The 17,122-nt window shown below is 43.5% G+C and overlaps 2 protein-coding genes across 2 annotated transcripts; both read left to right on the top strand.

The window, feature by feature from the left end:
• Positions 1 to 1,234: 1,234 nt before the first annotated feature.
• LOC125509903 lies at positions 1,235 to 7,327 on the top strand. Its single transcript, XM_048674931.1, has 4 exons — positions 1,235 to 1,594; positions 1,720 to 1,839; positions 3,650 to 4,987; positions 5,993 to 7,327. The coding sequence occupies exons 1-4, from the start codon at positions 1,387 to 1,389 to the stop codon at positions 7,012 to 7,014; spliced, it is 2,688 nt and encodes an 895-aa protein (XP_048530888.1). The 5' UTR covers positions 1,235 to 1,386; the 3' UTR covers positions 7,015 to 7,327.
• A 720-nt stretch (positions 7,328 to 8,047) lies between these two features.
• Positions 8,048 to 10,434, top strand: LOC125509902 (peptidyl-prolyl cis-trans isomerase FKBP15-1-like). Its single transcript, XM_048674930.1, has 6 exons — positions 8,048 to 8,206; positions 8,318 to 8,367; positions 9,210 to 9,272; positions 9,720 to 9,810; positions 9,900 to 10,004; positions 10,087 to 10,434. The coding sequence occupies exons 1-6, from the start codon at positions 8,146 to 8,148 to the stop codon at positions 10,173 to 10,175; spliced, it is 459 nt and encodes a 152-aa protein (XP_048530887.1). The 5' UTR covers positions 8,048 to 8,145; the 3' UTR covers positions 10,176 to 10,434.
• Positions 10,435 to 17,122: the final 6,688 nt, after the last annotated feature.

Below are 17,122 nucleotides of genomic sequence, written 5' to 3'. Positions count from 1 at the left end.
ACTAATAATAGTCTCTTTAAGAGGCTAAAGTTCCAAGCACCCCTGACTAAAGAGAGGCTAAAACTAGTCTTGAGACTAAAATTTTTTAGTCAAGGGTATCCCTACTAAAGTATGAATTAGTTCTCTCTCTCCTCATTTAACTCCTCTCCTTTAACACATGCGAGTTCTGAAATTGGAGGATTTGGAGGATAATAAATACTCATTAACTTGATTTTAGTTTCTTTAGTATTTGGATCCAGACATGGGTGAGGCTAGCAAGTTTTAGTCCCACTAATTTTAGTCATGAGACTAAAACGTATCCAAACACCCTCTTAACTAGTTACTGTAACATCACATGTCCCAATACAATATGAATCTATAACATAATAAATGAAGCTTTGCATGTTACCACACTTATGTTACTACCCACTATGAGACTAGCCACAGTGGGAGTAATTTCAGCAGTAACATCGAGTCCAACTCAGCAAATTTGCTTATGTGTCAATGAGGAGAAAGGTAGTAGTAGTAATTTAGCTAGTTACTGTAACATCACATGTCCCAATGCAATATGAGTCTATAACCTAATAAATGAATATTTGCATGTTACCATCTTTAAGTTACTACCCACTATGAAGGTAGTAACATAATCTAGGGATATGTGTATATTACTATCCATTGTGGCTAGTCTGAAGATAGTAATATAGTCTAGGGATATGTGTATGGCACCAGTGTATGTTCCACTGTGGCTAGTCTAATCAAGGCAATCCAAGCCCCATCCATGGGTAACCGTGCAAAGCACAGCAGCGACCCTTTACCCAGCGAACAAAAAGAACGAGGGAAAAAAAAAGAACGAGGGAAAAAGGCAGCCCGCATCGCTTTCCGCCCCCACACGCGCCATTCCACCAGCGGCACGCACGGCCTCCCTCCCCGTCGCCCGCTCCCCATCATCTCAGCCGTCCATCTTGCACCCAACGGCTGGATCCCGCGCCACGCCCACGCTCGCCCCGCACGCTCGCCCACCCCGACCCCGGCCCTTCCCTTTTTCCCTCCACCCCTGCCCTAGAAACGAAACCCAGCCCGCCCGCCGAGTCCACCGCGCACATGGCCCGCATTGATGGCGCCACCGCACGGGCCACCCCCCTCGCCGACGTCCCGGCCCCACGCTCCACCGGCCCCGCCCGTCAGCCTCCGGCCCGGCCTGGCTAAGCCCCCGCCCGTGCCGCCCAAAGCCTTTTAACTCCACCCAAACCCCCGCCGTTTGTCTCGTCTCGTCCTCTCTAAAAAGGAAGCAAGGGTCCGTTGAGTCCGTTCCCATCTGCACATCGTCCCCGGGCTTGTCGCCGTCGACGACTCCGCCATTGCCGCCGGCCGAGCGAGCGAGCGAGCGGACGGGCGGGCGAGGCGGCCATGGAGGGCGACGAGGCGGCGAGGCGCGGGAGGGAGGCGCTGAGCGGGGGCCACCTCTGCCACGTGTGCGGGCACCAGTACCCCAACCCCAACCCCAGCGCCAAGCTCCGCCGCTCCCACCGCAGGAATTCCTGCCGCAAGGTCACGCCGGCCGCCGAGGAGGAAGACGCCGGGCCGCGCAATGCGGGCGAGGGCCGCCTCGTGCTTGGTACGTACCGTCAGTACGGGCCCGTGCCGTGCGACGCGGCGGTGCTTTGATTTTGTTTTGTTCTGCTTGGGGTTTGGTCGTGGTTTTGGGCTCGCCGGTTTTGATGCGCCGCGTGTGCGCTGCAGGTGCTGCGGGAGGACCAGGAGACGGGGAGGAGCCCGGCAATGGCGCGGCGAGCGGAGGCTCTGCGTCGCCCGGATCTGCGAACGGAGGCGTCGAATCGGCGGAGGACAAGGAGAACGCAGGTGCGTGCTCTCTGCTCCTCTCTACTGGTCAATCTGCTTAGTGCTTACCCGGCCATTTCAATTTGTCCACTATCACACTGCTGATTCGTGTAAACGCATAACTAATTTGCATAACTTCTTCTGTTAATTGCATAGCTTGCTTATGTTATGCGCAATATTGATGTTGTTCCTTTTGTTGTTTTGCTTCTCCCTTTCTAGAGTTTGCAAAAGGCAAAATGATTGGTTGCCTTTTTCCTCAGTCCCTCCCGTTGAAGAGTTAATAGTGGAAATAGTACTTCCGTGGGGGCCTGCAATAATAATCCGATCGATTCATTTCATGGTTTAGCATTAAAGCTGAAAGCGCAGGCACTTTGCTGTTCCTCTTGGGTTTGGGCCTTCGGGCAATATTTATTTTGGGTGACAAGTACGATGTGGAGCAATTTGAACTGTAGATCTGAACTTTGCTCGAGTTACCTATCTTCGGCCTTGAATAAATTAGTGGATTCCGGCGCGCTAATCGCTGAGGCGCAAGTACACGGTTCCACCTTCTCTTACCTAGATTAATCATCGTTCCGTGTCTTATGGCAAGTTGGTGGCTGTCAGCAAATAAGAATAGTCTGTGCGTTGATGCATTGGATTCTTTCTCGAGTCTGACAGTCGGGAATGGGCGAAATGATTTGTTTGTGTCTTGGTTATCCGGATTTTGTCCTCGAAATCCAACATATCTGACGTTGGTTAGTCGTGCTGCTGGGTAGGATATCTTGGAACATGTCGTTTCTACATTGGTTTCCCTTTGCTTAGCTTGCTCGTAGTGGTCTTCCACCACATGCTGTCCTAGTCACATGTGCGTTTTGTTCTGTTGGGTGTGCGAAATATTTTAGTCTCGTTAGTTATGTGCCTATCTCCCAAAGTTTTGAACGTATCCTTGTGTACACACATGTTGTTAATTATATCTACTTTGGAAGATCTCATATTTCGGTGTTGACATTTGTTGCCATAATTTATTAATACCTACTTGTTGTCACCTGTGTCCTTGTTGTCATGTATTAGTACCTGTCAGTTCTGAAGTCACCATGCTGTTAAGTTTCTAATAATTTTGGTTCTGCAACGGTACATTCAGCTACTGTTAGGTGTTTTTCAGGCTTGCCCATTTATTTATTTGAAAGCCCATTTTTTAGCTTTGTCCCCTATATTAACAATGTCATTTCATCTTAAAAAAAGCAATGTCATTTCAGGCATGTTTTTGCAGTTAGTTGCTTCTGACTGCTTTACAAACTTAGCTGCAAGAGAGGCATTGCAATGATCTTTCGTATTCTAACTTTTATCTCAGGTGTAGTTGTGGATTCAGTGCCCTTTGTCCATCATTGCATATCATTGCCGGATACCATCGCCACTAAAAAATTACTAACAACTGTAGGTCCTAGGAGACAACATCCAATTGTAGCGTCTGTTTTATTTTTACTGTTTGTTCAAGTTTGCAAACATCAGTTACATTTTGCACTACCAATTATCTTTAGTTGTCTTGACTGTGTTACTCTCTAGTTAGACTTGTCAGTATGACTTTGATTTTGCCTTTCCTGCTAACTACAACAATCCATCTTACCTCTTTCTTCTGCCCATCTAATTTCCTTTATTCTTTCATACTCATTTATTGTGTTGTGTTAAACATGCCTTGAAATTTGACCAATGTTTATTCCAAGTAGAAATACTGCCATGCCCTTTTTTTCAGTTGTTTCTGGCTATTCCCAGATGCCATTGTATTTAATCATTCTACCTTTTTATTCATATATCAGCGTGTGTGTGCTGACCTATTGATTCACTGTTTTTACAGAACATGCTTCTACTAATGCTGCTAGAACTCAAGCCATCACCAGTGACTACATTGAAACCGGCCTGATTCCCAATAATTCTTCTGAAACTGCAGATGAAGGCAATGGAACTGATTCAGAAAGGCCTAGCACCAATGGAATTCAACATAAAGTGTCTGAAAGTTTCACTGGAATTGGACCGCTTGCAGTTGCACACCCAACTGAACGAGAAGATTGTCTTGAGGAGTACCAGGATGCATCTTCTTTTCTTCATCAATCAGATCCGGAAGATGGTGCAGCAATAGCACGTGAGTCAGATGTTCCTATGGAAATCAAGAATATAGATAAAGGCTCTCTTGAAAGATATGACACATGCAAATATCAGTTTTCAAGAGAATCAAGCATGGCTGATTTTCCTGCTGGATCTGAAGTTGAAAACGAAGCTGAATATTATGTGGGGAATATAACTCCTGGATTGGTTGGGCGTGAAGATGGCTTAAACCTCCAGAGTACAGATGACTGCTCAGCAGAAATTGACAGCAACAATACAGATGTTGTGGTTGACAGCAAATCTGATAAAACATCTGGCAGTTGTGAGTTTATTTGTGATTTGAATTCCTCATCTCTTCAGAAGTGCTCTCCGCTTATGTCCGACCCAGAATCCCAATCTGCATGTTCCAGGAAGGTGGACAGCTTCTTTAAAGATGGTATGGAAGTTCTGGATTGCATGTCTGAAGTATCGCCAAGAGAAGAAATTGTAGAATCATATCCTATTGGATCTGAAACAGTATCTAATTCTGGAGACGAGGTGAAGCTAATTCATACTGAAAATACATCGACTGATCACTCCACAGAGCGCTCTTCACAGAACTTGTCTGCTCAAGGTACTTCAGGTGTTCAGCTGCCAGTTGATAACTCTTGCTTGGTAAATTCAGTATGCTCTGTACCTGGTTATCAGAATGATCTGGCTGTTACTAATGTGAATGGCATGCTCAAGTCCATTGCTGAAGACAACTGCAGTAAAGGCATTTTAGTTAAGGGCAGTGCGTTGGATTCTTCCTGTGAGGCGAGGCCTGAACAACAAGAGGAAATCTGCAACAGAGAGAGTGCCACTGAGGTTCCAACAAATTATCAAGTGTCTACAAGTCAGGAGCATGTCACATTACTAATGGATCAAGTGTCTTCTACCAAGAATCCATTCAATATAGATGACACCAGGAGTGATGACTTATTTGAGCTTGCTTCTGGTTACCATTTGGAGGCACCAAATGTTTTTGAATCAGAGCAGGAAGTTGACTCTACATCTCAGACAGTTTCCAACCAAACCAGCGTTGCTGATGGGAAACACTGTCCGATCTCAGGTGAGAATTCTGGGTTTTCACTTTCAACCTGTGTGTGCTTTGTACAAGTTGGTGGTTATTATTTCTGTTGTAGTACTAGTAATGTCTTAGTTTGTTGCTGAAATTCAGACAGTTCAGAACATAAAACTTTACTGGACGTATTTGTACCAGCTTCCAAACCACATAGCAACCTATAATCATCCTCTCTTGCAAAGAGAAACAGCCCTCTCAATAGATCTCGTTCGTGTAAATGAAAGGGACCGTGGCGGTAATTTCGACCCCGGAAGTCCAAAAATACCGGTAAATAGAAATTATAACCTGAATAAGCTTCGGCTAGCTTGAGTGTCGCTTGTTCGAAGTTTGCCTGCTGGATGTTTTTCGGCAACAAGTTGTTCCAATCTTGAAACAGGTTTGTTCTACCAATTCTTCTATTTTTGGGCTATTCCTAAATAGTTAATCCCCATTAACTCTAATTCTCTCAACATGCGGCTCTCCATCTCACCAAGTGTGCGACCAAGTGTGCCATGTAAGCATCCACTAACATTATTTTGTAGCCCCATGCAAACCACATGCATACTCTTTGTTCACATACAGTGCAAGTATGAAAGATTTCTGTATTAAATAAATATCAGCTTTTGATTTAGATCAGTTTCATCATATATAATTCATCTGGAATTAATCTTTAAATTCCCGCTGCAACGCGCGGGGAAATCACCTAGTAATAACAGTAAAAGAAACATGTAAGCTATGGAGGAAGTTCATCTCAGTTGTTTAGTCTAGTTTTGGTTGATGGATGTGTTTGAACACTTTCATATGGTCGTAGCTGGGATGAATAGTGTATGATGTTTCAAGTCTGTTGTCTAAATACAAACAGAAGGATTAGTAACATGTTATTTTCGTATGTTAAAATTACTGAGTCTTGTTATTGCAGTCTTAAGTGTAGTACTAATTCTTTCCCTATGTTAGTTCTTACAAGTTTGGATTACATGATGTTCTGCACTGAAACTTACTGAACATTTCTGGCAGATGATCGCATGGTAGCTGTGTCAAGTAAAAATGAATATGCAGTTGATGCAGAAGATGCGTCGGTCGGTAGCAGTGCAGATCCTCTGAAGAACATTTTCTTGCATGATGCCTCGGTGAACCATGACAAGAAGGAAGGTGAATCGCATACAAATGGCATCATCGATGCACGATCTCAAGTATTTCCGACAGAATTTGGCACAATGCCTGTCTCTCAGGAGACCAATGCAGTCAGCACACATGTTGAAGAAAAGACTGGCACGGAAGACACCAAAGCAAAAGATGAGCCTCTGGTAGAGAATATAGATGACTCAGAAGAAAAGAAACAGACTCAAGATGCTAGCGTGAAGGAGATGACTGCAGTACTGCACTCAGATAATGTCGAAGAGGATAAACTGGCTGAGGATACTGGTTCAAATGAAGTGACTGCAGTACAAAGCACAGAAAATATTCATGAAAAAGATCAGACTGAAGACGGTAGTGCAAAGGAGATGGACAGGGAATTTAATACAGCTGATGTTGATAACAGGCAGACCGATGAGACGAGCAAAGAAGAGGAGACAGATGAGGTGCAACAGACAGATAGTGCCGAAGAAAAGAAGCCGGCTCCAGAAGCTAGTGCAAAGGAGACGAACGCCATGCAAAGCAGGGATCATGCTGAAGAGCAGAAGCAGGGTGAAGGAACAGTCAGACTGGAGGGAAACAAGCAGAATGGAGAGATCGCCGCTATCGGCTCGAGGCTGAATTCAGCAAGGATCAGCGTCCCCTTGAAGGTCCTCCTTGCTGAGGCGAGCCTGGAGGGCAAAGAGAAGAAACCCAGCACCAAGGAGCGGGTCCTGTCATTCACACGGCGAGGAGCGTCGAAGGACGACGCCTCATCGGCGAAGCCAGGGGCAGCCGGTTCGGACGACCAGTACTGGAATTCCCCCGCGAAGATGCCCCACGACAACAACAACGTCGACAAGAGGTCCAAAGTGAGAAAGCAGCCGTGGATGCCCTTCATCTGCTGCCACTCCGTGCACTGATGCTGCCATTCATTCTTCCTCAGCTACGATCTTCTTTCTACACACGCCATGCGCATCTTGTTTGAATCCGTGGCACCCTTTTTAGTATATTTGCGTGAGGACTGGATATTGGATAAGCTTATGTCTTGCAAACATATGCCACCCGAACTACTGTCATGTACGTGTAGATAATCACTGAAGTTAAGATGGTCTGGTATCTCACCTGATTGCCGAAATATGTCGTTGTTCAGATGCTTTGGATCAGTGCGATTTTGATGTACCGATGTATCGCCACCTGACTTTGTGGTACGGATGTTGTTTGGTCTCATTTGCATTTGGATGTGGCTTCGGTCCTGCACGGCCGCTGACTAGGTTCATCAGCTCGTCTTTCTAGCCCGAGTTGCCTTGGTTCTCTGGCCCAAGTTGCCTTGGCTCCAACATATTTGAGCAAGGTGCTATATTTTTATGGGTTTGTCTACATCTAGATGTGCCCTAGTTATTGCACATCTAAGTAACACAATCAAGCATAAGAAGGAAAAGAAAAAGGAAAAAGAAAATAATCACACGAATCTTCACGTAAGATCAATAGATCAATGACGTAGGACTTAGACATGCAATACTTATAACACATCTAGATCTACTTTAGCAAAATTGATATTTTATTCTTTTGTTTTGAACTTGCTTGTGAATCTGAGATGAATTTGTACTACTTTGCTACTTTATTTATTTAATACTGTATAAAATAGCTGTGTGTATCATTTCATGCAAATATCAGGGGTAATCCTTCTTTTTGATTTTTTTTATATTACACATCTGTTTAGATTGGATATCAAATGCATTGAATTAATTCGCAAAAAAGAAATGCATTGGATTGGACGATTGTAGTATCAGAGTAAGATTATTATACAATATCAATTGCATGCTAGCCATTAATAAACTATATCTATTTACGATCTGAAAATAAATGAAAACAAAATAAACTTTATCTATTTTATTTTTTGTATATGAAAAATACGAGTCAGTTTGGTCAAGTCCAACCCAACCCAGATACTACTGGTAGTTGGCACTGCCACTGCTCCTCTATAAACGCAACCCCTCACGAGTTCGGCAAAAAATACTCCTCTCTCCCCCGAACAAACCCCAGCTGCATCCATGGCGAAGCCGCGGCTTCTTCTCTTCCTGCTGGTCGCCGCCACCGCGCTCCTGCTCGTCGGTAAGCGACCCCGCCCGCCCGCCGTACCCTCGATCCATATCACGCCCCGCGCGCCCCCATCCCTACGCGGCACACTCTGATGTCTGATCCGATCTGGCTCCTTCCCTGCAGCCTCCGCCAAGAAGTCCGGCGACGTCTCGGCGCTCCAGATCGGCGTCAAGGTACGTGCCCTCGCCCCTCGGGCTCTCGGCTCTGGTGCCATCAATGGATTCCGCCTGCGCGCGTTCGAAATTGTGTGTCTTCCTACTGCGCGTCTCGTCGGGTGGATCGATTCAGCCTGAGGAAAATAGATTAGATGCTGTGCGACCGTGGATTTCGTCGGATCTGAGGCCTAGTATGCGCGAATTGTGTTAGAGTAGATCCCGTCGGATAACATTCTGGAGGGATCCAATTTTCAGAAACGAACTGTCTTGGTGTGGCTGATGTTCACACAACTCGAGATTTACAGTGTGGACTTGGAGGTGACGGATCACCATTTTGGTTTAGTTTAGTAGCTTGTTAACATATCAAAGGTTTGGCACAACCGGTGACCTGAATCCGTAAGCGTGTAGAGCAAACATTTCTGCTTTTCATTCAAAAACTGAATATGCTAGCGGACCAAGCTGAAGTGAATTGCCTCAAAGTATATTTCAAAACCCATGTTCCGAGAAGCATCATCCACAATTTGGCGCAGTATACTTATCTTATAAGTATTAACAAAGCCTTCTTGTGAAAATCATCATCCAGAATTTGGTGCAGTACTGATCTTAAAGATACGTTGTTATGGATCGAGATAGTTCAAAGAAAATAATTGCTACTAATGAAACAAACAGTAGTTACATGGATACTGGATTTCAAGCTGAACTGCAATAGAGCATAGATAAATTTAGAGAAAAGGCTGTATGGCCCTGCTTTTTTTATAAGAAAGCAATAGAGCATAGGCAACACCATTTGCTAGCTTCATTTCCGGAATTCAGTTATTATGCCTCTTATCTTATTATTATGCCCATGTTGAAATTTTCAGTACAAGCCAGAATCGTGCAGCATCTCGGCTCACAAAGGTGACAGAGTTAAAGTTCACTACCGTGTAAGTTCAATATTCTGCTGGGTGACCTGGATCTGTTGTTTATTTTTGCAATATATAAGCCATGGCAATTTGTCATGGAGAGTTCTGACTTGAGTTTCTCTTTTATTGTGGCATTAGATAACTTTATTGTCCTCTTCTCTTTCCCCTTCATTTCACTCTAACTAGTATGCCTTAACTTACCCCTTCATTCCGTAAAAGAAGAAAAGAGAACTTAGTCCTTCAGTACTCCCCTAAGGATTTTATCTACTGCAATATGTATGATATTGAAAAAATAAAATGTGAATTTGCTTTGAGGAAGCTACAAGACATCTTTTTGATCCAATGTAAAGATAGTTAGAACTTATGCTAGAATTTGTTAATTCAACCATTCCATAGGTGTACTTCAAGAGGTTTTGATGCTACATGATATAGGAATTCATTTCTGAATCATGTCTATTCTATCACCAGGGAACACTTACCGATGGAACAGTTTTTGATTCTAGCTATGAAAGGGGTGACCCGATTGAATTTGAATTGGGCACTGGTCAAGTGATCAAAGGTAATTGTGAAAACAGCTCATTGGATAACTAGTAATTTCTTCATTTACAATTTGGTTCTGTGTCTGAATGTCTATACTTCACTCTGTAGGATGGGACCAGGGAATTTTGGGCATGTGCATTGGTGAGAAGAGGAAGCTGAAGATCCCTTCAAAGCTCGGCTATGGGGATCAGGGATCGCCACCTACCATTCCAGGTATACCATTTTACGCTCTCTAGCTAGTAGGCAACTGTTTTTCTTGCAGATTTCTGATATGAGTCCTGTTTTTCTCTTGCAGGCGGAGCAACTCTCATATTCGACACAGAGCTTGTCGCTGTCAATGGCGAGCCATCTAGCAAATCAGATGAGGATGACGCTGATCTGTAGGCAGCTCGGCGCAGCACGATCGCCCAGTTATCAAATCGAATAGGACTACGTATGGGAAACTTACTCTTGTAGGGCAGACACAATGAGACAGGAACATTGTCTTACCATGATCAAACAGAGGAGTCTAGTTCTCAAAATCGAATAGATCAAGTGACTTTTGCTACCCTATGTAATTCTCTGGAATAATTCTTCTATCTACCTTGTTACTTCTGCTTTTATTCTTGGAATGGTTATAAAGTACTACTCCTTGCGTTTCTTATTTTACTCAGCATATTAGGTTTGTCTTAAGTCATACTTGGTTAACCTAATTTATATTAAAAGATATTGGCATTTACAATATCAAATAAATACAGTGTGAAAATATGTTACATGATGGATCTAATGATATCCATTTGGTATTTGCAATGCTGGTATTATTTTTAACTTGTTCAAACATCAACAAATGGACTTACGACAAACCTAATATGCGGAGTAAAAAGGAATGGAGGGACTATAAGATTAGTCATGTCGACTTGGATTTGACTCCAGTGCAGCATGGATGTAACGAGTCAAGAGAAATTTCAGATTTTTAAACCGTCTCAGATTACATTCACCTGTGTACTTGAAAGGAAGGAAGACGGACCCGACCACATCTTTCTGCCAATGTGCTGAGGTTTCATCAATTAACTCACAAACTTCCTATGGCCGGTGGTGAGTTAGGCATGCAATGGGCCGCATAGAGTAATCCCGTGGGATCCAATTTTGCCGCCAGATATCTGCATTGTACCCTCATCGATACGACGACTTAGGCCGTGTGGGAGGACCTCCTTCCCCTTCACTATTTCCCTCCAAATCTGCGAAAGATGGCCACCAAGTTGAGCTTTCAAAAAAAAAAAACAGTATTAGGATAATAGCTTGCTTTCAGATTGTTTGCGCTTAAAGTGTCGGGAGCTTGCAAGATCCGCCATGCTTGCCTTGTCAACATGACCAAATTAAATACCCCTATATCTCTGAAACCTAGCACCCTTGGTATTTTGGTCATGCCATAACCTTCCATGACACCCAACTCATCTTCCTTAACTCACGCATACTACCCCGCTACAACTTCCTATTGATAGAGTTTATTTGAAGTTAGGGTCCACGCGGTAGTTTAAAGCAAGACAGAGTAGACTGGTATCGCTTGCGCCACAAATTTGTTAAGCATATCTTTTCGTCCGGAAGAAAGAATTTTGTTCGTCAAACATGTTACCTTATTCCAAACCTTCTTTTTAAGATACTTGAAAGCTCCATTTTGCCAGTACCTACATCAGTAGGCATCCCCAAGTACCTTCTCCGATAAACTTTCATTGTGGACGTTGAGAATAGCCTTCATCTCATCCCTAACCACTTGAGGGCACCCTTTACTCAAAAAACTCAAAGACTTGGAAAGATCCCCCCCCCCCCCCCCCCCGCCCGACAATATGTCTCCAACAAAGAGGATACCAAAGTTGCACCATCACCCCCAGCCTTGACGAACATCAGGCTGTCATTCGCGAAAAGTAAGTGACTCGCTGGTGGTCCCGATTCTGCCACTTTAATCCCACTCACAATCGATGATCAGGTGATTTTTTTAAGAGGGATGAAAGGCCCTCTAGTGTCAACAAGAAGAGGTTAGGCAAAATCGGGTCTCCGTAAGGAGTTTCCTTCATAGGTTTGAACTCCTCGAGCATCTTTCCATTAAACATACCATAAATTTTTAAAGAGCTCATCAAACACATAACCGAAGAAAACCAAATTGGTGCAAACTCCAGCTTGGTCATTATTTCCTGAAGGTAGTTCCACTCCAACTGGTCATATGCCTTCATTATATCCAGTTTCAGCGCACAAACATTATTTTCTTTGAGTTGTTGCTTTTCATTAAATGAAGTTATTCATCAGTTGAAGTTACATTGTTTGTAACCCCCCCCCCCCACACACAAGTAGATTGTTCTTCTGAAATAATCTTAGGTAGGATCAACTTCAGATGGTTAGGCAGAACCGTCGAAGCAATCTTATAAAGGACATCGCACAGACTCATAGATCGAAACTGAGATAGGAGGGTCGGGCTTGTTACCTTTGGATTTGGAACCAAAATTGTGTCATTCAGGCCCCAATATCCTCTACTCCTCTCAAGATACATAAGACCAACATGGTCACTTCTTCTCCACACATCTCTAGGTGTTGCTGGAAAAATTGAGTCGGATATCCATCAGAGTCTGGTGCTTTTGCGGGGCCGACTTTACCTCCTCTATTATATAGTTTGTTGTTAACCTTTCATTCATCACGTTGGTGACATGCTGTATTGATCACTTTATCCATGTTGGTCGTTCCCTCATATGAAAAGGTCCCGATAAAAGGTTGTAACCATCTGCTCCGTCTTCGCAGCATCCTCGATGCAAGTTCCATCCCGGCGCATTAAGCTTTTTAATTCTCAGCTTCCTTATTTTCGATTTAACATGCCCAACAGTTGTCTTGTTCCAACGAGTTAATGTGGCTGACAGGGAGTTGAGTTTGGCCTAGAATCCGTCGAACATATGAGTTCTCGGGCCTTGCTAATGTTGCTCTATGGTTTCCTTGAACCCATCATAGGATTCCCACATCAATTCATCGGATTTGATCAGAAGTGATGGACTATAGGGTTGTGGTCAGATGTGGATGTTGATGCGAGCACAACATTAGGAAACTTGCTGCACCAGTCAACCGAAGCTAGAGCTATGTCCAGTTGTACCTTGGTGTAGCTGTCCCCGGCCACACGCTTTTCGAAAGTCCACCTAGTGTTGGAAAATTTAATATCTCTGAGACCGCACACATCCACTCCATCTTTGAAATCCGTCACTTGAGACATACTTCTCTGTCCTATCCCTTCAAACTCATCCAACATGAGCACTTCATTAAAATCACCTATACAAATCCATGGTTTATCACTCTTTGGAGATAAGAGAGCGCATAAGATCCCACGTTTGTTTTCTCTCAATGACATGTGCCTCACCACACATGCATGTCGATGCCACGGGTCACTGCCTTCCAAAGTAACATAAGCATCAATGTGATAGTTAGAGTAACCAAACACTTCGACCTTTATTTCATTATTCCAAAACAAACCCAAACCTCTCCTAACTGTATAAGCATCATCAAAACCTAAAGTGTCTAACAAGTTTTCTACTCGAGCTTTGGGCAGCTAAGTTTCAACTATACATAGCACTGACCGGGCAAATTGCCTCGCGAAATTGCGAAGCCCACAAACTATCGCAGAGGAGCCCACTCCAAAACAGTTCTAGTAGAAGAGACTCATTTCACCCAACAGGCCTCCTCGAGGGAGGCCACCTATGCCGCTTCAGAAGTTACACACATGGCTGGTGAAGTACCTCTGACTCAGGGGCCGTAGATTTCACTAGTGGCTTCTCTCGAGAAAAATAGCATACGCTGGGTAAACAAATTACTGTTGGGCAATTGATAGAACTTCAAATAATCATGACGATATCCAGGCAATGATCATTATATAGGCATCACGTCCAAGATTAGTAGACCGACTCCTGCCTGCATCTACTACTATTACTCCACACATCGACCGCTATCCCAGCATGCATCTAGTGTATTAAGTTCATGGAGAAATGGAGTAATGCAATAAGACCAATGACATGATGTAGACAAGATCTAGTCATATAGGAATAGACCCCATCTTGTTATCCTTAATAGGAACGATACATACGTGTCGTTTCCCCTTCTGTCACTGGGATCGAGCACCGTAAGATCGAACCCATCACAAAGCACCTCTTCCCATGGCAAGAAAAATCGATCTAGTCGGCCTAACTAAATCAAAGATTCGGAGAAGTAATACGAGGCTATAAGTAATCATGCATAAAAGAATCAAATAACTTTCATGGATAAAAGCATAGATCCGATCATAAACTCAAAGTTCATCGAATCCCAACAAACACACCGCAAAAAGAGTTACATCAAATAGATCTCCAAGAGACCATTGCACTGAGAATCAAAAGAGAGAGGAAGCCATCTAGCTACAAACTACGGACCCGTAGGTCTACAATGAACTACTCACGCTGTCACGCATCATCGGAGAGGCACCAATGAGGATGATGAACCCCTTCGTGATGGTGTCTAGATTGGATATGTGGTTTCTGGAACTTGCAGCGGCTGGAATTGATTTCCGTCGACTCCCCTAGGGTTTCTGGAATATTGGGATATTTATAGAGCAAAGAGGTGGTGCAAGAGGCCACCAAGGTGGGCACAACCCACCAGGGCGCGCCTGGGCCCCCAGGCGCGCCCATGTGGATTGTGCCCCCCTCGGGGTACCCCTCTGGCACTTCTTTGGCCCAACGTGTGTCTTCTGGCCCAGAAAAATTCTCCAAAAAGTTTCGCTGCATTTGGACTCCGTTTGTTATTGATTTTCTGCGAAGTAAAAAACAAGCATTAAACAAGAACTGGCACTGGGCACTGTGTCAATAGGTTAGTCCCAAAAAATGATATAAAGTTGCTATAAAATAATTGTAAAACATCCAAGAATGATAATATAACAGCATGGAACAATAAAAAATTATAGATACGTTGAAATGCATTTCATCCTTAGTCCTCTTGCCTTGGCATGCAATGCCTTAATCAGAGATGGGAGCATAAGATGGCCAACATATTGTGTTTCTGCAATTCTTTTACGAAGAGCCATCTTTATCATGATCATCTGCCTGATCTTATCAAATGCTTGCCACAACAAAAGCCCTTTCACTGACTTGAACTTTGCACTGAAACACTCAGCGAGGTTATTGGTCACATAGTCTACTTTGCAGATTTCATTGAATTTGCTTTTTGACCACACCTATCCATGATGTTCATCCATGTACTCCTTCACCAAAGGATTATGAGCACACGACACTCTCAAATGGTGCTCATGCTTCCTCAAGCTGCATGTTGATACGTCTCCTTCGTATCTATAATTTTTGATTGTTCCATGTCAATATTCTACAACTTTCATATACTTTTGGCAACTTTTTATACTATTTTTAGGACTAAAATATTGATCCAGTGCCCAGTGCCAGTTCTTGTTTGTTGCATTTTTTTGTTTCGCAGAATATCCATATCAAACGGAGTCCAAACGGAATAAAAGCTGATGGAGATTTTTTTTGGAATATATATGATTTTTGGGAAGAAAAATCCACGCGAGACGATGCTCGAGGGGCCCACGAGGCAGGGGGCGCGCCCCTGACCCTCGTGGCCACTCCGTAAGGCAGTTTGCGCCCTTCTTTCGCCGCAAGAAAGCTAATATCCGGATAGAGATCATGTTAAAATTTCAGCCCAATCGGAGTTAGGATCTCCGGAAATATAAGAAACAGTGAAAGGGTAGAATCTGAGAACGCAGAAACAAAGAGAGACAGAGAGACAGATCCAATCTCGGAGGGGCTCTCGCCCCTCCCATGCCATGGAGGCGATGGACCAGAGGGGAAACCCTTCTCCCATCTAGGGAGGAGGTCAAGGAAGAAGGAGAAGGAGGGGGCCTCTCTCCCCCTCGCTTCCGGTGGCACCGGAGTGCCACCGGGGGCCATCATCATCACCGCAATCTTCACCAACAACTTCACCGCCATCATCACCAACTCTTCCCCCCTCTATGCAGCGGTGTAACCTCTCTCTTACCCGCTGTAATCTCTACTTAAACATGGTGCTCAACGCTATATATTATTTCCCAATGATGTATGGCTATCCTATGATGTTTGAGTAGATTTGTTTTGTCCTATGGGCTATTTGATGATCAAGATTGGTTTGAGTTGCATGTTTTATTATTGGTGGTGTCCTATGGTGCTCTCCGTGTTGCGTAAGCGTGAGGGATTCCCGCTGTAGGGTGTTGCAATACGTTCATGATTCGCTTATAGTGGGTTGCGTGAGTGACTGAAACACAAACCCGAGTAAGGGGGTTGTTGCATATGGGATAAAGAGGACTTGATACTTTAATGCTATGGTTGGGTTTTACCTTAATGATCTTTAGTAGTTGCGGATGCTTGCTAGAGTTCCAATCATAAGTGCATATGATCCAAGTAGAGAAAGTATGTTAGCTTATGCCTCTCCCTCATATAAAATTGCAATAATGATTACCGGTCTAGTTATCGATTGCCTAGGGACAAATAACTTTCTCGTAACAAAAAGCTCTTTACTAAAACTAACTTAGTTGTGTCTTTACCTAAACAGCCCCTACTTTTTATTTACGCAATCTTTATTATCTTGCAAACCTATCCAACAACACCTACAAAGTACTTCTAGTTTCATACTTGTTCTAGGTAAAGAGAACATCAAGCATGTGTAGAGTTGTATCGGTGGTCGATAGAACTTGAGGGAATATTTGTTCTGCCTTTAGCTCCTCGTTGGGTTTGACACTCTTACTTATCGAAAACTGTTGCGATCCCCTATACTTGTGGGTTATCAAGACCTTTTTCTGGCGTCGTTGCTGGGGAGCAATAGCGTGGGGTGAATATTCTTGTGTGTGCTTGTTTGCTTTATCATTAAGTAATTTTTATTTGCTGTTCTTAGTTGTTCTTTATCTTTAGTTATGGATATGGAACACAAAATACCAAAAAAATTAGGTGTACTTGCTACTCATGGAGATGGGGAACCTCCTAAAACCCTCGATGCTGGTTATGTGAAAGATATTATGTACTACTTTAATAATCCTGAGAAAACCCATTCAATTATGTAATGGGAGTAACGTTGGATCAACATGAATACTTTATGGATTACCGCTTGACACAAAAAGGGAAACTATTATGGGATCAAATTCATATATTGAATTGGTATGCTAGGCAACTATGCTTGAGATATGGTTATACTTGTTGCTCTAGGATGAAGGCTCCACACCTTCCCTTTTTATGCGAATTTAATGATAATAAAACCTTAGCTTCTTATGCTAATGGTATATATGATTACTATGATGTGGAACAAATAGAAGAATTTGT

Source organism: Triticum urartu, chromosome 5, assembly GCF_003073215.2.
Source record: "Triticum urartu cultivar G1812 chromosome 5, Tu2.1, whole genome shotgun sequence".
NCBI lineage: Eukaryota > Viridiplantae > Streptophyta > Magnoliopsida > Poales > Poaceae > Triticum > Triticum urartu.
The sequence above is the reverse complement of the archived record's forward strand: the minus strand, read 5'-3'. Positions and strand labels throughout refer to the sequence as shown.

Excerpts from the sequence above, each read along its gene's own strand:
- LOC125509903 (XM_048674931.1), top strand. The coding sequence starts at position 1,387 with ATGGAGGGCGACGAGGCGGCGAGGCGCGGGAGGGAGGCGCTGAGCGGG. Across the intron at positions 1,595-1,719 it reads CGAGGGCCGCCTCGTGCTTG|GTGCTGCGGGAGGACCAGGA; the intron begins GTACGTACCGTC and ends TGTGCGCTGCAG. Across the intron at positions 1,840-3,649 it reads GGAGGACAAGGAGAACGCAG|AACATGCTTCTACTAATGCT; the intron begins GTGCGTGCTCTC and ends CTGTTTTTACAG.
- LOC125509902 (XM_048674930.1), top strand. The coding sequence starts at position 8,146 with ATGGCGAAGCCGCGGCTTCTTCTCTTCCTGCTGGTCGCCGCCACCGCG. Across the intron at positions 8,207-8,317 it reads CACCGCGCTCCTGCTCGTCG|CCTCCGCCAAGAAGTCCGGC; the intron begins GTAAGCGACCCC and ends CCTTCCCTGCAG. Across the intron at positions 10,005-10,086 it reads ATCGCCACCTACCATTCCAG|GCGGAGCAACTCTCATATTC; the intron begins GTATACCATTTT and ends TTTCTCTTGCAG.